This window comes from Peromyscus leucopus, chromosome 7 (assembly GCF_004664715.2).
Source record: "Peromyscus leucopus breed LL Stock chromosome 7, UCI_PerLeu_2.1, whole genome shotgun sequence".
In the NCBI taxonomy this organism is placed as follows: Eukaryota; Metazoa; Chordata; class Mammalia; order Rodentia; family Cricetidae; genus Peromyscus; species Peromyscus leucopus.
The window spans coordinates 71,944,715-71,965,445 of NC_051069.1; the positions used below are offsets into that span (position 1 = coordinate 71,944,715).

The 20,731-nt window shown below is 34.3% G+C and overlaps 1 protein-coding gene across 1 annotated transcript in view; it reads right to left on the reverse strand.

Moving 5' to 3' along the window:
- The window catches only part of LOC114680653 (pleckstrin homology domain interacting protein), a 127,011-nt gene that overhangs the window by 13,800 nt on the left and 92,480 nt on the right, over positions 1–20,731 (reverse strand). The window contains exons 24-35 of the mRNA XM_037208233.1: positions 20,032–20,151; positions 17,133–17,240; positions 16,653–16,777; positions 16,444–16,526; positions 12,896–13,007; positions 12,485–12,546; positions 9,675–9,830; positions 8,766–8,886; positions 6,313–6,438; positions 2,727–2,796; positions 2,358–2,408; positions 1,135–1,284 (exon numbers count right to left, since the gene is read on the reverse strand). Of these exons, the coding sequence (XP_037064128.1) occupies positions 1,135–1,284; positions 2,358–2,408; positions 2,727–2,796; positions 6,313–6,438; positions 8,766–8,886; positions 9,675–9,830; positions 12,485–12,546; positions 12,896–13,007; positions 16,444–16,526; positions 16,653–16,777; positions 17,133–17,240; positions 20,032–20,151 (1,284 nt within the window). The remainder of the gene's footprint in view (positions 1–1,134; positions 1,285–2,357; positions 2,409–2,726; positions 2,797–6,312; positions 6,439–8,765; positions 8,887–9,674; positions 9,831–12,484; positions 12,547–12,895; positions 13,008–16,443; positions 16,527–16,652; positions 16,778–17,132; positions 17,241–20,031; positions 20,152–20,731) is intronic.

Sequence of the window (20,731 nt, forward strand, 5' to 3'; positions counted from 1 at the left end):
ATTGAAAAATTATTTTATGGTATCTATCAACAAACACTTGTCTATATTCATCATTTCAAATTAAAATGCCTATATAAAAAAATAACGAAGCTAGATGAAACCATATCTAGGTTGTGATGCCATATAAAACTATAAAATCCTGAATTCCTAAGTAGAAGAATTAAAAAAAAAACAAAAAAAAAAACCCAAGGGAATCTGTGGCTGATACGTAGAACTAAATTATATTGTAAAATAAAATAAAATTAAATTTACAAAAAAAGAATTAAAAAATATATATCATTTCAACCTGGATTGAGATTTCTGTGTCTCTATGCAATTATGAATAGCTGGACCATTTAATCCCAACCCTTTTAACAATCCATTCCCTAAAGTTCACACACTGGCATTATCTAAATTCATACAATAATAGTAACTGATATATGCATGTAGTGAGTACTTACTTCATCATTACAGAACTATTTATTATGTATTTTCATTTCATCACTGTAATTCCATGAGAAAAATAGTTATTATTTTTGTTTTCTAGATAATAGCTGTCAATTCTTAGAATTGGTATGCAGAAGTAAAGAATATGTGCTGGTTTTTTTGGGGGGGAGAGGATGTCAACATGACACAAAGTATAGAGGACATCTTCTTGAATAATGAATGATGTGGAATAGCTCAATCCTCTGTGGTGCTATCCCTGTGCAGATGGTCCTGGGTTGTGTAAGAAAGGGAGCTGAACAACACAGTAAGCAGCATCCATCCACAGATTTTTGCTTCAGTTCCTGCCCTGGCTTCCCTTAATGATGGACTCTAATCTGTAAGCCAAATAACCCTTTCCTCCCCAAGCTGCTTTTGCTCATGGTGTTTATCACAGTGGCAAAAGCAAGCAAACTAGGACAGTTAGTGGAAATTATACTCATATGGGAAAACTAAGTAACTTACTCTATGTTAAGAGAATAGCTACATGCATAAGCAAGTTCTTTAGAAAGCCTATTTTAGGTCTTTTTCCATTTTACCACACTTTCCAATTTAAGAGTTCTTTGTAACTGAATAGATAATGAGAACATATATGAGTTCATGAGGAAATGAAGCAGAGTAATAAAAATTAGTTGAATAACAACAGTATAAAACAATTTTAGAAATACTTACTGGATATTCAAGAAGATCTACTGGCTGTCGAAAAGGCTCTGAATCTTCACACTGAAATATGAGATTTAACAATTCTTGACATTGTTTCTTCCATGCTTGAATATCATAAGACTGAGCTCTGTTGCGTAACCTTCTTCTAGGTTGATGATCCTGGGGATGGGTGGAGGGAAAGGGGGGGAGAACACCAACATGAGTATATTACTAACAGCTGTTATGCAATACAATCCGCTTGAGTTTTGGAGTGTGTGTGCACATACGTGAGGCCTATGTGACATATCTGGTGCCTTTCTTCAGGAGCCATCAACTTTGTTTTCATTTTTTAAGTATTTATTCTATGTTCTATGTTGTTTTATGAGATAATCTTTCTCTAGGTAGCTCTAGCTCCCTCAACTCACAGAGATCTGTCTGCCTCTGTCTCTCCAGTGCTGAGGGTAAAGGTGTGTCATCATGGGTATGTGCACTTATGTGTATGTGCCTGCAAAGGCTATAGGCATCAGAACACACCCTCACTCCTGGAGTGAGAGTGGTTGCTAACTGTCCAACACGGGACTGGAAACCCACCTATAATCTTTCAACTACTGAAAACCTTGTTTGTTCAGGGTTTCTCACAGGAAGATTGGGCTCATTGACTACCAAGTATCAAGGAACCTTCTGTCTTCACCTCCCTAACATTGGGATTGCAATTGAGCTACACTACATCTGGTTTTTTATGAGGATGCTGGGGATCAAACTCAGGCCCTGATGTCTGCAGAGCAAGTACTCTACTCAATAAGGTACCATACTAGCCCCAATTTGTGCTTTTAATACAGTCTTAGGTAGACACAGAATGAGCATCCCCAATCCAAAAAGCTTGGCATGAGAAGTATTTACATTTGAAACCTTTTTGTTGTGCAACATCTGCATTGACTTTACTGGGTGGGGAATACTAATCAAAAATCTAAAAACCAAAATGAGAAACTTTTTGAGTGACAATGGTCAAAACCTATAGAGTTTTGAGCATTCTGAATATCAGATTTTCAGATTAGGGATGTTCAACCCATATAAAGTATTAATTCAAATAAAATACTAACCTTTCTCAGTAAAGTATTTTTATAATTAAAAGGTTTTTTTTAAACATTTAAATTACTTTTAATATTACTAAGAATAAAGGAGTAAGCTTTTAATGTACTTTAACAAAAATACTTTTGTAAAAACAAATATTATCAAAAGCAAAATGCTGTTACCTTCCTTTTTCGGGTAGAAGTTCCAGGTACATCAGCATCTTTCTCTTCTTCCTTTGAGGAAATAAAACATCCAATTCATGAAACAACCTAGATCTCATCATTTGGTAGTTATTCCTTTCACACCTTAAAAAATTTATATCAAATATCCTATGGCACATAACTGAGTAAGTAAAGTCTCTTCCCATAAAATACTTGTTTTCAATTGCAAGTAAATTCTAAATATGATAGCAACAGTAAACAATATAGTACCGGACAAGAGCAATTTTCTACCAACTTTAATCTGAAAACTATTACACATAAATGTTATTTAGTATACTATCACATGTAGTGTTAGTTAATGTATCAACCACAGTAAAGTAAGTTACATACCTCAGAGTCGGACAAAACTTTCTTCTTCATTGAGTTGTAAAGTGGAATTATGTTATAACAAGTCTGGTCCCTAAATAATCAAAGAAAATGTGGATGACTAATTAGATTTTTGTGACTTTTAAGAATTTGTTCCTAAAACCAGATTTTAAGATAAAACCTTTAAGCCAAACAATTTTTCCACTTGTTGACTACAACTCCTCTCCTACCTGTGGGCTCTTGGAACTGAACTCAGATTGTCAGGGTAGGCTGCAACATCCTTATCTGCTAGGCAACCTCACTGGCCTCAACAATTCAATCTTAATAATTTTTATCATCACCAGGCGGTGGTGGTACATGCCTTTAATCCCAGCACTCAGGAGGCAGAAGCAGGTGGATTTCTGTGAGTTCGAGGCCAGTCTGGGCTACCGAGTGAGTTCCAGAAAAGGCACAAAGCCTTTTTCTCTATGTAGAGAAACCCTGTCTCGAAAAATCAAAAAAAAACAAAAACAAAAACAAAAAACAAAACAAAAAAAACCACAAACAAAAAAACAAAAAATTTTATCATCTCACATAATTCTATTGCTTATCTCTGGAATGACTTTCCTCTGACCTAATTTTTTAATTCATCAGCATCTACTTTGTGACCTTAACATTCTTCTACTATGTTCTGTATTTTCCCTTACCCTTATTTTTCATAATTCTTATTAGCTCATTATCCTTATAGCAACTTTTATCTATCTCATAAAACCCTATTACAAAAGTAAAGTATGATTTTTTCACCAAATATTTATTACATCACTTAGGATATATCTATTATGTAAAATATTTGCTGAATAGTCAACTGAAAAAGTATAATAATTAAAATTTCAAAGCTTATCTATCTTAAAAGCTATTAGCTACAAATTTTATTTGAATCACAAAAAAAAAAAAAAAGGCCAGGCATTTACTTTTAGAGATATGTAATATAAATTCTTTTAAATCTATACTAACCTGCACCTTCAAGATGATGGCATGATTTTGTTTTGTTGGTGGTATTGGTGACTATGAACCTAGAGTCTATCAAAAGCTAGTATAGTGCTTAATCACTAAGCTACAGCCATGCCACCAAATAACTATTTGAAATCAACGTGTTTTCATAGACTATTCAAAAAAATATTTTTCTTCTCCTTCATTTAAAAATGAATTATATAATTCTATAGCCTGTTTGAAAGAGATGTCACAGATAAAGTTCCCTAGGTAGTCAGTGCATGTTACCAACTTCCTCAAGAAAGGCAAAGGCACAGTAGTAAAAGCCCCCCTAATTACACAGAGAACAGAGAAATGTCACAGGATGCTGCTGAAAAAGGGTCTCATGGTATACTATCAGCACAGTATAACTAAATCAATTACTTAATAAGTTACTCAGTAATTGTGTTATCAATCCTATATAGAACTTGCCTGTAACTCAGCAAAAACCTACTGACTTCAAAGAAAAGGGATGAATCCTAAGGTTATGTTCAGAAAGATTTGCTTAAAATAGTGGTTCTAAACCTTCCTAATGCTGTAACTCTTTAATATAAGTAATATTTTATTACTACTTAACTGTAATTTTTCTAGTTATGAATCATAATGCAAAAATCTGATATACAGGATATCTGATATGATCCCCCCCCACACACAAAGGGGACATGACTTTACAGATTAAGAGCCACACTGGTTTAAAAGCCTGAATATTTCCTCAAATATACACAAATAAAAAACTGGTTATAGCCTTATGGGCATTAAAAATACAGTATTACCTGTTTTTAAACAGAAAAATAAAAATTCTCTAACATAAATAGTGACATTAATATACAACTGGAACAGTTTTTATACCAAAATTGTATTTATGCCTTTGGCTTCAATTTCTATGGCTCAATTCATTCTAAGGACACATGACCGCTGAGTAAGGGAGAAGTGTTTCTGCTTTAAATGGTAGTTACTACCTTTCTAATATATGGAATTGATGAATAGATTACAAACTTTCAATGGTAGTTACTACCCTTACTAATGTATGGAACTGGTGAGTAGAATTCAAACTTTCAATGGTAGTTACTACCCTTACTAATGTATGGAACTGGTGAGTAGAATACAAACTTTCAATGGTAGTTACTACCCTTACTAATATATAGAGCTGATAAGTAGAATACAAACTTTCAATAGTTGTTACTACCCTTACTAGTATATGGAATTGATGAACAGAATACAAACTTTCAATGGTAGTTACTATCCTTACTAATGTATGGAACTGATGAGTAGAATACAAACTTTCAATGGTAGTTACTATCCTTACTAATGTATAGAACTGATGAGTGGAATACAAACTTTCAATGGTAGTTACTACCCTTACTAATGTATAGAACTGATGAGTGGAATACAAACTTTCAATGGTTGTTACTACCCTTACTAATATATAGAACTGATGAGTTGAATACAAACTTTCAATTAGTAAGGGTAGTTACTACCCTTACTAATGCATGAATTGGTGAGTAGAATACACTTTGTAAATGAACATTTTTTTTTTGAGCTGTCTCCTGAGGTGGACATGGTCGTTTACCCCTTTAGTCCTAACCTTTGGAAGCAAAGGCAGGCAGATGTCCAAGTGAGAGCAAGACCCAAAACAATAAATAAATAATAATGTCTTAATGTTGCCTAGGCCATTCCCAACCCTGCCTCAGCTCCTCCATTAGCTGGGATAACTTCAATCTTGGAAATTCAAATTTAGTACCTTGCTGTACAGTCTAATACTTTGTTAATAAACTTGACAGAGTAAATACGTATGATGTTAAAATGCAAAGTTCTCAAATCAAATCAAATGGCAAACATTCATCTGTATGTGCAATTTAATTTAGCTAAGGCAAATTTCCTCAACTGAGAATACCAGATAATAATCTCTACCACCTGTAAGATTATACATGGTTCAAAAAAAGCAATGAAGGAAAAACTATTCCATGTTCAGTAAATCTTTACTGTGATTATTGTCAAAAGCTAAAATGGGGGCTAGAGAGCAAGCTCAGTAGTTAAGAGCATTTATTGATCTTGCAGAAAACCCCGTTTTGTTCTCAATGCTCACAGGGCACCTGAGAACCACTTGTCATTCCAGTTCCAGAATATTTACCACCCTCTTCTGGCTTCTGTGGGTACTGCATGTATGTGGTACATACACATGAAGGCAGAGGTATCTATGAAGACGTATGGAATATATTATAATTTTCTGACTAACTGGAAGTGATTTATTTATTTATTTTCTTTCTTTCTTTCTTTCTCTCCCCCCTCTCTCTTTCTTTCTTTCTCTTTCTTTTTTTTCTTCCTGAGACAGGACCTTACTATGTAGCTCTAGCTGGTCTGGAACTCTATAGCTAGACTATTCTGGCCTCAAACTCACATAGATTCACTATTTCTACCTCCCCGGTGCTGGGATGAAAAGTACGCTTTCTATTTTAAAAGAGGAACTCTGCTTATGTGACAGTATCACCTATTTAAAAGATGACTGCAGTTTACATTTTAGCACTTTATACTTTAAAGTATACATTTTAAAAATCACATCATTAATTATTACAACTATTATACTGAAGCATGTATAACTTACTTTATAAAATGCAGAAGAAGATCGGTAACAAATTTAGCAGATTTCACAATTGGGCTTCCTGGCTCATTAAACGTTCGTGTATTATGTTCTATATATCGAACTTCCCACATTAGGGATGAAACACGCCTTAAAAAAATACAGAAATCTTAATCTCATATTTATAAATATGTGTGCACATTTTAAAATTATGGTATCTGACTTTTTAGTTTCACTCTTAAACATATTGCATCTTAAAAATCTATATCTAAAATAACAATTATAATAAGGTTCAAATGTATTCATTAAGAGAGAAAAATTTATTGTGTAGGAAATGTCTGGAATAAGACATACCAAATTAACAATGCTGATTTTTGGAAAGGGGGATATCTCCAGGAAAAGTGGCAGAAGAGGAATAAGTTTAATAGTTTTTAGTTTTACTCATTTCTGAAATGTATGGTATAACTTCTTCCTCTCATTTCCATGCAGAAAGGAAACCATTTTAATTATACTAATAGTAATTAAAATGTGAGTAAGAAAGGTAAACAATAGATTGCTAATAAAACATAAAAAGATGATGAGAATCAGCAAGAAACTTAACTAGGAAATGTTTCTGAACGTCTGGCAATGTAAAAAAATTCTGGGGCTTCATAATTTTATTTCTAAGTAAAGGAAAATCTGAAGACACTTTCTGAGAATACAAAACAATTGCATAACAGTTAATCTTACTGATTTGTGAACAGAAGCAATTACAGTTGTAAAACCATACAAGCTACTTCTGTGCATTTAAACATAAAATAAGGTATTAAATGACTAGTGGACAAAACTTATAGTAGTTTAACCAAGGAATGAATGGCATCAGAAGAAAAACAAACTGTAAAAATATACAAAACAATTTTTAAAAAAAACCCTTTTAACAGTGTAATATCATTTGAAAACATTCTGTCAAATAAGTATGTAACTCATTTTAAATGTATTAGCAGGATGGAAAACAATTTTTATTTACACATGCACAATTTCCTTTTTATTGTAAACTGGTTATAAGGCTAGATTAACACCAAAGAAGCCTATTTAAGGCATACTGTATCTTGAAATTAAATTACACTTTAGCAATCGGCATGTTTTTTTAGCAGTCTGTCTATGAGAAAGTTTATTAACAATAGTTGGAAATGCTAACTCCTTTTGCAAGCTGTAATCCAACAACCAGTGAATCTCCCTCACATCCTCCCACGTTTTGTTCTATCCTGCAGCACTATGTATAAACTCTCCTAAGCCTTGACAATTCCAGGTCTAGGAATACAGTTAATAGTCTCCATTCATTCTTCTCAACTTCTGCACCTGATAGTGGAAGCCTTGAAGATAGGGTGGCAAAGAACTTATCATAGGGAATTTGCTCATCTCTTTGTCTACGAAGAATTACCAATAATGATACAACAGCAAGTAGACCTAACACCAATGAGATCATCTTTCAAACCAAGTTGAATTCTAGTTTACTTTGCTCAAATGGTTCTCACACACCAGGAGATATACAGGGCAGATAGGAAGAATGACTTTTCTAGCTCACATGTCAGTAACACTGCTGCTATTAAGGCTTATGTTAGTCAGTAAGGACAGAGTAGTGTTGGACATGGCAGTGCTATATCCAAGGATATAACTCACAGCAGTCAGAAAACCAAAGCTACATTCTATACAGAAAATCATCAGTATAGGGTATGAATAAAAACTTCCTTAAACTTAGAAAAAGAATAAAGCGCTGCAAAAATGTAAAAATGATCATAAAAAAGATTTTAATGCAACTATTATGCACATTAAAGTGTTAGCCTATTAAGCCATAGACACTAAGAAAAATAAACTTAAAAACATCATTTCATTCCAAACTATAGATTTAAACATATTTCTGCAAATATTTTAGGCAGCCTTTAACCCAAGCACTTGAGAAGCAGTGGCAGGTAGGTGGCTTTGAGGCCAGCATGCTCTACATGGCGAGTTCCAGGACACCAAAGGCTACAGAGTAAGACCATGTCTCAAAAAAACTATTCACTGGTAACCAAAAAACATTATCCCACAGAAGCAAATTAACCATAAAAGTTTAAGCAAAAACTATAAAAACTTTTGTGAATCCTTTCTAATTGTATTTCCATAGGCATTCAAAGCTCAATAAACAAGAGATTTATAGAAAATCTATTAAGTATTCTAGTATATTACTAGGAGGAATGAACTCTTTGGCTTGATTTATAAAATGCCAATGGAAGAATAAAGTATTCATTCATAATCCCATAGACAAGCAGCATCAACACTGTAGGAAACTCTCAAAAGTTGGTGATTCCTATTTCATATTTTAACTTGACCACTATGGGGTTCATTTCCATCTGTGTACAGATAAAACTGAGAAACACTGCCATAGATTGTTAGTAACTAACTAGATGAAAGGATCCTTTAGAGTTCTTTTGTTATCAGCAACATCAAATGGCTCTAACCTGTAAAACCTGTTTTCCAGTCTTTGTTTAATTGTACTTAGATCCGTTGGATATGCCACCACAGTGCAATACATGGGATAAGCTTGCAGATCCACAGGGGCCACAAATGCTGAAGCAATATCTAAAATAAATAAGGTTATAAATCTATTTTTTGTATTTTGAAATTCACTGGTACATTAGGATGAAGAAAAAAATAGATAAATATATTATCAATTTATCAGCACAAGGGAAATAGAGCAAAAACTAGAATACAAGTTAAGATCATTTTATTTTTAAACTTTTTTAAACCTAAAATAGATAAAACTATTTAAGGTGGTATTTATAAGATGACTTTTATAAAGTTACCATTTTATTAGACTCTGGGGCTGGGTATACAGCTCGGTAGTACAGCATTCGCCTACCATGAGCAAGGCCCTCAGTCTGATCCTCAGCAACATAAGAGGGGGGAAAAATAAAAACAAAATTTCTAGACTTGAATATACAACAATATGCCCAGTGTCTTCAGTTCTTACTCTTAATTTCTCCGTATGTCCTTTGAAGTTGATTCTGTACTACTAGACTGTTGTTTAAATTACAACAATCTCCTTGAAAGCCCAGAGTTCAAAAGCAAGTTTTATGTCACTGGTTACTTTCATTTTCACCAACCAGGAAAATGAGCCCATTTCTCATGTTCTTCCCCTTCACAAAGACTTGTAAAGCCAGGAGAAACCAAGCACAGCTATCCAAATAATTAATTTCAACTTCTGATCACCTTCCTCTCTCCAGTTCCTATCAAGTCAGTGGAGTGCATGAAGGGTTTACAAACTGGTTTGTGGAAGACCCTGTGGCATTTATGGTGCTCATGAAATTTAGCTACAGCAAGTTCATGTAACTTAGATGGATTTTCTATACTGACATGCTATTATTTACCTAGAGTCATCAACTGATTTATTCCTCCAACAATTCTTTCACATTCTTCATCCCTGGGATTGGCTCCCCATTCTCCATCAAGAGGCTTATAGATTAGTGACCTACATTCAACATCAGTCAAAGGAACACTGGTACCCAATTCTTCTGGAAATACAGCTGAAATGCAGACAGAAAAACACATCAATGAACATCTTTAGTAATTACTGGTGAGTTTTTCCTTTTGAAATAATTGATATTACAAAAACAAACAAAAAACACCACTATTTTCATAATGGAAGAATTTTAAACGCAAATAAAATGTATTCTTAAAAAAAGACATTACATTTAAAACTAAATGATTACTTATACCTAAAGTGTACTATAGCTAGTCAAGTTAAATCTGGAAGAGAAAATACTTCTACAAAACAAATTTCAATTATCTTATCCATTTCATCTTCCAACTGCCATTATTTACTTTAACAAAATACACACAGTGATAATAAACTGATGAAAATTTTAAGAATACTCTAATCAAAGCCTCAACATTTCTACTACAGGAACGAAGAGAACTATGAATTCCAAAAGGAAAATCTTAGGTCTTCCATTTGTGAAGTAATGCTTTTCACAAGCTTAAGTCTTTAACATTGTACCTAAGAAAATTTCAAGTAGTCTTGAGGCTGATTCAACAAATGCACCAGGTAGTAATACTTCCTTTGAACTAGACTGTAACAGAAACCAAACATAGTATACAATCAAAATAACTATGTGTGCACAAGTACGTGCACCCAAATAGAACAAAAGAAAAAAATCTTCACCAGTGCCAATAGACTTCATGAAGTTGTATTTAAATAGGTAATTAGTATTACTAATTCTTTTTTTAAAAAATAGCCACAGTACTAGAAAGCCAATTTCATTTCTTTATTAGGCCAATTCTGAGATGACAACAATCAAATCACTTCAAATTCAAACATGAGATTTAAACTCACAAAGACAAAGAGGCCAAATGAATGGTTATAAATTGATATCTTTACATTTTCTATCCTTTAGTACTTCTACTTGAGCAGTGTAATAAAAATGTTTATTACTGGTATTAAATGAACTAATTTTAGACCAATATTATCAACATGAAAAGTTTTTTCATTACTAAGGTTTTCTGGCTGAGTTCACTTCCTATTTAATATTCACCATAACCACATGCACCAAGTTAGAACATAAAAAAAATTTTAAATTTACATATTTACTTATTTTATATGTTTGGGTGTTTTGCCCAAATGTATGTCTATGCACCAAGTGTATGCTTGATGCCTACAGAGACCACAAGAGAGGGTCAGATTGCCGACAAGTAGATTTATAGATGCCAATGAGTTGCTATGTGGGAGCTGGGAACCAAATTTGAGTCCTCTGGAAGAAAGGCCAGTGCTTTTAACTGCTCAACTATCTTTTCCAGTCCTCTTGTTTTGTTTTTGAGATAGGATTTCATTATGTAGCCCTAACTGGCTAGCAAGTCACTAGGTAGATGAATCTAGTCTTGAAACTTGAGAGATCTCTTTAGTAATTTTTTAGGGTACATTAACTACTCAGAAATACCATTTATAAAAGTTTATTTCTATTATGTTAAAAATGAGATTTTTTTCTTGTTTTTTTAAAAAAATCTTTATCTGATGATACAGGTACACCATTTAAAAATCTAAGCACAGGACATAAAAGAGTCTAATATACAAATAAATCATTTATAATCTACAATATACTACTTACACCCCTTTTAGGCATGTATAACTATGTCTTACTTTTAAAAACCTTCATTACCATGCTTCAGCCATTCACTCTTTTCCAGAATAAGAAATATGTCATATTCACTCTTCCCAGGAATAACTCCCCAATCCAACTTTCCTAGGCTATATGTAAGGTGATATTTATTGTTATTAATTGTAACTGCCCCTAGCCATTGATCACTCAATATTTGTCACATATAATGGACTGTAATTCTGAAAGAATAAGAAAGGCACTTGTTTAGATAGCAAAGGATGAGTACCAAGTAAGTTATTTTGAGTCTTGGAAACTAGTCAAGGGCACATACAAAGTAGCAAGACAAGGTCCTGTTCATACTTCCACTAAAAAGCTTCACCTCTTAAGGACTGTTACAAAAATGTCTCTGAACCCCTCCCCAAATAATCAATTTAAAGGATAATTAAACACTTCTCTATTTTATTCTAATATATTAATTTCAATCTCTCCTTTAAGACAGAGGTTCCAGATAGGGAAGGACTGTCAATCATGTTCACTGCTAAACTTTGTCTAATTATATATTTTATATTGATTAGTCACAATAACCTTAACTGGTATCAAGTTTGGTTTCTGTTTTGTTTTGTGAGTCAGGTTCTTACTATGCAGCCCTAGCTAGGCTTGAACATATGTGGTAATCCTCCTGCCTTTGCCTCTTGAGTGTGGGGATTGATCTCCAGCAGTAAACCAGTTTTCTTATTGAAAAAAAAAAAAAACTCCAGGGCTGAAGGGATGGCTCTGAGAGCACTGGTGCCTCCCACAAAACCTAACAGCGCAAGTAAAATCTTAGCTACACAAGGTGGGAGAGAATCAACTCCTGCAAGTTATCCTCTGACTTTCATAAAAATGCCATTACATATGTGCCCATATACACCACAGTCAGTCAGTCAGTCAGTCAGTCAGTCAGTCAGTCAGTCTGTCTCTTTCTCACACTCACACTCACTCACACACACACACACACACACACACACACACACCCCAACACCAACACCAACACCAACTAATTCTAATTCCACAAGGTATAAGCAATGAACCTAACATACACTTACCATTATTAGGTATTAGTTCCATATCCCAAGGACTCATCTTTTCTGTATCTCCATTGTCCCAGCTTTAAGAAAGCAAAATTATTCCATTAAAAAAATGAAAAGTAGGCCGGGCAGTGGTGGCGCATGCCTTTAATCCCAGCACTCGGGAGGCAGAGGCAGGCGGATCTCTGTGAGTTCGAGGCCAGCCTGGGCTACCAAGTGAGTTCCAGGAAAGGCGCAAAGCTACACAGAGAAACCCTGTCTCGAAAAAACCAAAAAAAAAAAAAACAAAAAAAAAAAAAAAAAGAAAAGTAAAATCACATTAAACAAATAATTGTTTCAGTATTAAAAGAGGTATTTTTACTCCTTTACTGATAGAGGAAAAAATTTCAAAACCTACTCTAATTCAAAATACAACCAGTATTTTCTTACCAAACATTGTAACACTGAAACAAACTATCAGGATACTCAGGTTGAAGAGGCTCTTGACTTTCAATTGTTCCAAACCACCAGGCATCATCTATGACAGATCTGAAGCGGTCACCTGAAGAAGAACAAAAGCCATATATTTATCACATGGGCATATACTGTTGCTTTGGTTAACTACCTTTTCCTAAAGTATAACTCTCTAAGGTTCTTAAACTGGATGATTTCACAAGACAGAAGATGATCTATATATTCCAAAAGTCAGTCAGAAAAATCAGCACACATACCAAATATGTGACTTATAGCATTTCTTAGATCTCGGTAGTAATGAAGCTTCTCCTTTTGTCTTAATCATTTTGACGAGTGCAGCATTTAAAAGTCACCATTAGGACTATGTCTAAACTTCTCATATGTATACTTTCTTTGGGTTACTACTGATTAAAAATATTTATATCTTATTTTTAATTTTTTACTTCCTATTATTTCCCCCAAATAACAATCAAGACTTCATATTAAAAGCAAAATCACAAAAAATTCAGCTTGGCCCCCTTGTCTCTATCAGGCTTACACTGTACTACACATTCACTCTCCCTTTCCTTTCTAAAGGGTCACAACAAAAAGAAACAACAGTGAAAACTGTCAGTCTTTGTAGAAAAAGAAAGCATGCCTTTTATCTATTTCCTCATCCAATTGCTATGGTTATAGTACTAAAATTGCTTGTAATAAACACTTGAATAAGCTACAAGGGTCACTGTTTTAATGTCAATGTTTTCAGCTTCCTATTCTCATACTACAAGGTACTCTTTTCCTTTGTGTAGTGTTTTTCTCTTCTGTGGCTGTCACAGTACTAAGTTTTCTCTTGTTAGCATAGGCAAAAGTATAAAATACATAGGTTCAAATAAAAATATCTATGTAACTAAATATATTAATTGGGTTTTGTCTTCATATACTCAATAATAATTATATTATCTATATTAGAACAGTTTAAATGGTGTCTTCTACTAAGATACTTTTTCATTTTTAACATACAATTAAGGAATAGTGAATTAAGTTGCCAACTAATCGATTAGTTACTATTTTCAAGAAAGGTATTTTCTCATGTTTTTAAAAAAATAGACTTAAAAATTTATGTAGACATGCATAAAATAGCTAAAAGCAGGGCTAAGAGCTTTAGCAATAATAGAGCGGGTGCCGAACTGGCATTCCCCTGTATTCAGATTGGTGAATACCCTAACCATCATCATAGAGCTCTCATTCAGTAACTGATGGAAGCAGATGCAGAGATCCATACTTAAGCACCAGGCTGAGCTACAGGATTCCAGTTGAAGACAGGGGAGAGGGATTATAGGAGGAGCAAGGGGGATCAAGATCATGAAACGGAAACCCACAGACACAGATGACCTGAATTTGTGGAAGCACATGGACACTAATTGACTACTGGGGAGCCTGCATAGGACCTAACTAGGCCCTCTCTGCATGTGGGTGACAGTTTTGTAGCCAGGTCTGTTTGTGGGACCCCTGGCAATGGGGCCAGGATCTATCCCTGGTGCATGAGCTGGCTTTTTGAAACTCATTTCATAGGGTGGGATGCCTTGCTCAGCCTAGATGCTGAGGGGGGTGGGTGGGTTGAGGGGATGGCTTGGTTCTGCCTAACTGAGCATTCCAGGCCTTGTTGACTCCCCATGGGAGGCCTTACCCTTTCTGAGGAGTGGATGGGGGTGGTCGGGGGAGGTGGATAAGGGGCAGAGAAGGGGACGGAAAAGGAAATGGGATAGGTATGTAAGATGAATTTTAAAAAAATTAATAAAAAAAGTTAAAATCAATAAAACAAGGTAACAGATCTTTTAAACTCGAATTCTTCGAGAATTATAATTAAAACAAAATATTTTGCAAAATTATAATCTATATACTTTTGACTGGGGAGCTAGATCCAAATTTAGATTCAAGCATGATGCTCTATTAAGTCTGTCATTGTTTCTCAAATGTGTATCAGGGAAAGTGAACATAGAGAAAAGCTATTTTATAAAACTTACTACTAATATAATTCTTTAACTCTATAAGAACGTTACAGAAATGTGAACTTAACAGACCAATTTCTTAGGGCTCTCCCAAGACTGACAAGCTTTGCTATACGAAGAGTCAGATACTGTGTATGAATCTAACCACAATGGACAGTCCTGTTAGGTTAACAATAATGAGTACCAGCCAGAGTCAACCATAAAACATTCCTGGTGACTTGAAGTGGCTGAAGATAGACAAATGCATAAATAAAAGACCAACTAGATACTGATTGTGGAAGACATAATAATCTACTAATATAAAATATTTAAAGATCTAAATGAAAATGCTCTGGTGCCTATTTATTCATTCAAAATATCTGACTTATCTACCAGTTTGTGACACAATATTACTTTACTTAAATACAACTGTATGTAAAAGAAATGTGTGCTACACTGATTCTAGATTGGTTTCATCTTTGAATGTAAATACTGCTTGCTACTATTCAAGATTACAAATTTGTTTTCTTGCAATTCCTTTTCCTCAAATAATTTGAACTGCTTCAATTTTCATGTTTTTCTATGCATTTAAAGTATCTTTCTATACCACAAGTAGTATAATGCACTTTTCAATATTGTTTTTAACAAAATTTTTTTTGATAATGTAAATTCAACCCTTTTCTGAAGATTTCCTTCTTGGTGATAATGTCTTCTGGATTCCTACTTCCTAGAGACTGCTGTACATTTTCCCTGTGCTCAACTCTGGTTTCTTAAGAGGATGTCATAGTTCTCTTCTGTTTTACTCCTTTCCCCTCTTTCAGGTAAGCAAACAAAATATCCCCTTCACTCTGGGAACTTAACATGTATGTCATTAGAGTTTCCTTTTATTCATGCTCCTGTACTCTTTCTTCTTCCACTTACACTAAGTTTTACCAGATCAATCAAGAAGAACAACCTGCCAGTGTCTTCCAGGAGTACCAGTAAAAAAAATACTGATACACCAACTTAAACAATTTGTTAAACCATGCCATTTATGCACCTACTACAATCCCCTCCAAGAGAGCAAACAATGGTTTGTTTGAAATTAAGAACTAGTCAACAAGTAACATTCCCATTTGCATAATTTAAATAAAATAGCTTAAAAGTGTGGTAACCTATGATTTTACAATTTCAGACAGCTATGAACAATAAAATCTGTTTAATGTTCAAAATTCAAGTTCAAAATTTTAACTCATGCTATTATATCATCTTTTGTCCTCCAACACAATTTTTATTAATATGATCGGATAAATAATTTAACACATAAAACAGCTAAAAGGAAAAATTCTAAAATAAACTTGTAACGGTTAACCAAATGGAACAGAACTTGTTTTTTTAATTTAAACATCAAGTAGATTAAAGTATTTTCTTTCTCAAAACTTAAAAATGGCACTTTACTATTGGCATATTTACAATTTATAAAAAAAAGACTTCCCTAACTACAAAAAATAGTAAATTATTTATAAAGGAAAAGGGAAGATATACAGAATACCTGTGACTTCTAAATCAATTACCCACCTATATTCCACCGCCTATATTTTGCGTCATCAAATTGTTGTCTCAAGACTAGGAAATCTATAACGTCAGGCATATCATGGTATCTATTACAAATAGAAACAAACTGATTAGGTCACACACCTAAAAATATCTAAGGTATGTTCAAATTTATTTCAATCTTGAAATATACTCCAGTACTATCAAAACACTGCCTTGGTATCAGTCCTTACTTCATGGTAAATGATCCACCGGTCAGTTTACCAGTATCAGGATCTAAAAAAGCAAGCTTAAGGCAGCAAAGAGTAGGCAATCCCACTTCATACTTGATACCAACGATCTTCATCAGTTCTTGTTCCTACAATACAAAAAACAAGAATTATCTCTGCGGAATAAACTATGTGCTTATGCAGGCCAGAGGTGGATTCTGGGGGTTTTCTTGAATACTATCTGTTTTATTTAGAGACAGAAGTCTCTTACTGACCCTGTGACTTGCCATTCTGCCCTGCCTGTGCCAAGCAAGCGCTGAACTAAGAGGATGGAATGGCACAAACCCCCTACACTTCAGGGGTGCTGAGGAGCAGAACGCTGGTCCCCGCATTTTCCACTGAACTACTTCTCCGGCATCGTACAGTTTCTTACAGTCCAAAGAGTAAACCATACAACTTCCTTCATAATTCAAAATGTACTTTTTACATCAAGAAATATCATACCCTTAGTTCCATTTTATGCCATGGCTGTTTTTTAGGATTGATACTATAAATTTTATTTTTCCGGGCCATTTCAACATATGCTTCATGTCCTTGTCGGAAATAATATACCTAAAATAAATAAAAAAAAAAAATCAAAACTAAAGGTGCAAAACAACACTAACATTGAAAATCTAATTTAGACATTACACAGAAATTCTAATACTAAATTTTTAAATGTATTCCTCAAATTGTCTAAAGACAATCAAAACTTAAGCATCCTAATTAAAAATTCTTTTGTGTATATACTCAAAAAATTAAGATGTATAGCTTTTTTGTTTTTACTTCATTATTTCATTTCTGGATTGAAAATAAGTTAATCCATGTGGTATAAGAAAGTCATTTATGCCAGGCAGCAGTGGCGCACACATTTAATCCCAGTACTTGGGAGGCAGAGCCAAGCAGATCTCTGTGAGTTTGAGGCCAGCCTGGTCTAGAGTGAAATCCAGGACAGGCACCAAAACTACACAGAGAAACCCTGTCTTGAAAACAACAACAACAACAACAAAACAACAACAGCAACAAAAAAAAATGAAGTCATTTATAACTAGGGGTTTAAACTATTTGGTCATATTCTTTTGTTTTTATTTTTATTTATTTATTTTTTTTATTTTTATTTATTTTTTTTTTTTTTGGTTTTTCGAGACAGGGTTTCTCTGTGTAGCTTTGCGCCTTTCCTGGAACTCACTTGGTAGCCCAGGCTGGCCTCGAACTCACAAAGATCCGCCTGCCTCTGCCTCCCGAGTGCTGGGATTAAAGGCGTGCGCCACCACCGCCCGGCTTGTTTTTATTTTTTAAAATCATGTGTTTACACATATGCAGAAAACTTTGAAGCTGAACATGTATTTTCATATATGTTTTATCTAGTTTGATCCTTAATGTGCTAACTCTTAAGTGCACAAACATGTATATGCATGTTTATTTCAAGATGAAACTTAAGTGACTTCTAGCATCTGTCCTGCAGAACAGGTATTGGAACAGTCTGCCACTACATATTTTGCTCATTACTAAAGGTAGAAACATTAATTTACTTTTTTTGGATGTAGGAGTTTTGGCTATATATATGCACGCCACTTGCAAGCCTACTAGTGTCTGCAGAGCTCAGAAGAGGGCATCAGAGTTCCTAGACTGGAGGTACAGAAGGTTGTGAGCTGCTATGTCGGTGCTGAGAATTGAACCTGGGTTCTCTGCAAGAGCAACAGTGTTTTTAATTGCTGAGCCAACTCTCGAGTCCAGAAAAGCTATTTGAACTGTGTTTAAATGATCAGTCATATTTTTAGGAGTCACCATCCTACATATCTTCATTCTGTTTTTACTGCTCCTGTTGCTTGGAGAGTCACTAGAGGGAGCAGTGTTAAGACACTGATTTCAGACTCAGGCGGGGTGATGAAGGCTCAAGCCCCACAACTGAAAAGACCATCTAAATAGAAAACAACTGTGGCTATCCGGAAAGTCCTGCCATGTTATTTTAAAGCTACATAATTTGGTAAGAAGTATCATTGTAAAGGTATAGTAACAGTCTAATCTCCAAAAGTTGTTGAGGCAAGAAGGATCATTAAATAAAAATTATTCCAGAGTTTTCTTTAGATTCACTCTTCCACTTATTTCCATTGTAAAATTGTTAGTTCCTACTTTATAGTATCAATTACTGTGCTTTGAAAAAGGAAGCCTCTATTTTAAGTATTTTTACACTTAGTCTGTTGGATGTTAGGTGTCATCTCTTCAATCTGTATAAAAATGAGAAGATATTATCCTGAAAAATTCCGATATAGTATTAAATTAATCTCAAATTCTTTTTTTTCCACCCCACCCCCACCCCCGAGACAGGGTTTCTCTGTGTAGCTTTGGAGCCTGTCCTGGAACTAACTCTGTAGACCAGGCTGGTCAAAAGATTCGCCTGCCTCTGCCTCCTGAGTGCTGGGATTAAGGGTATGCACGATTACCACCTGGCTTCAAATTCTTTAGTACAGTCTAAACGGGTTTCTTACTTTTAGTCTTGAAAAACCAAAAATAAATAAGTAAATAAGTTAATAAAATTAATGGCTTTGAGAACAGGTAAATAATCAATGTGAGTAAAAATTAAATGGAAACAAAGTACAAAATCTTTTTCTTTTAATATGCTATACATTTCTTTCTAGATTAGGAAAAAGAAATGCATTTTTATTTAGAAATACAAAAGAATGTAGATGGAAGAAATCTCAAAAGGCCCTACCCATAGATGAAGAGCTACAGGCAATTAATGGCTGCTTAAAGAGGGAGAATAGGTATTCTACAGGGACAAGCCCCTTGGTAGTAGTCAATCCTAAAGAAATACACATGTTCAACACTAAATGTGACCCAGCAGGCTGCATGTACAGAGACATAAAAATAAAGAAAAAGGTCATGAATTTGAGGAGGGTGAGAAACAGGACTTGGGGGAAGGGCACAAATGATATAAAAATAGTCCTCATAAGAACATCTTGAAAAACTTAAAAAAAACTGTAATAGTAGCAAGAAACCCTAAAACAAATGAAAAACAGCAATTAAATCCTTTTGTTAAAATATGCCAGTTTTAATTAAACATGGCAACCCTAAAACAAATGAAAAACAGCAATTAAATCCTTTTGTTAAAATATGCCAGTTTTAATTAAACATGGCAATGAAGTCTCTATTCTGTCATACTATCTAAATTATCACATATTTATAGGAGTCCTGGTGAATATCATTACTATATCCTTGGTTGTATTTTTGCAATACTGACATGAGATTTTTTTAGGAACCTACTGCAATCTCCTAGAAGTGTGTTTTAAGAGCTATCAAAGAAACTGAGGTTACTACTTGAAAAAACATAGGTAATTTTAAAAATTTTAAAGTTTAAAAGTACCTCATCACCCATTTGTGGTACAAATGGACACCTTCTGGGAAGTGTATCTGTAATCCACGTTGAAGGCAACCATTCTTCTAACGTAAGACCATTTTCGGTTAGTTCTCCTACAGCCAATCTCTGAGAAAAGTGTGGAACAGCATTAGTAGTATCTTAAAATACAAGGAAATGACATCTGTACAAAGATTTTATTCTCTAGCATTAAAATCTTATTCTAGAAAAGCAGGAGACCTAGCAACAGTTATTTAACTTTTCCAAATCACTGATGGAGCTGGAGACTAAAGCAAAATGCAGTTTTCACAAAACTCTCTAAAATTATCCTTATAGACACCAAACTATAAAATCATGAGGTTTCTTCCCCTTTCAAATAAGTTATCTTATAAACAGTACATACAGCAAGTTGAAATGTGCTCGACAGTCTTAAACTCCTAGACTTAGGGTGGTAGTAGTAACTAAGTAAGATTAAGTAGTACTGAGGATCCAGAAAACTAATTGCTTTCATGACAGCCATAATTACTTCCATGAACTGGACATTACACTTCTAAATAACCTAGGGACAGTCTCATTAATATTCAATCATTCACTCACACTTATTCTCTCTCTTACTTTGTCTCTATCACTCATTCTATTTCTTTTAGACATGTAGCCCAGGCTGGCTTCTAACTTGCTACGTAGTGGAGTCTGATCTTGAATTCTTAAT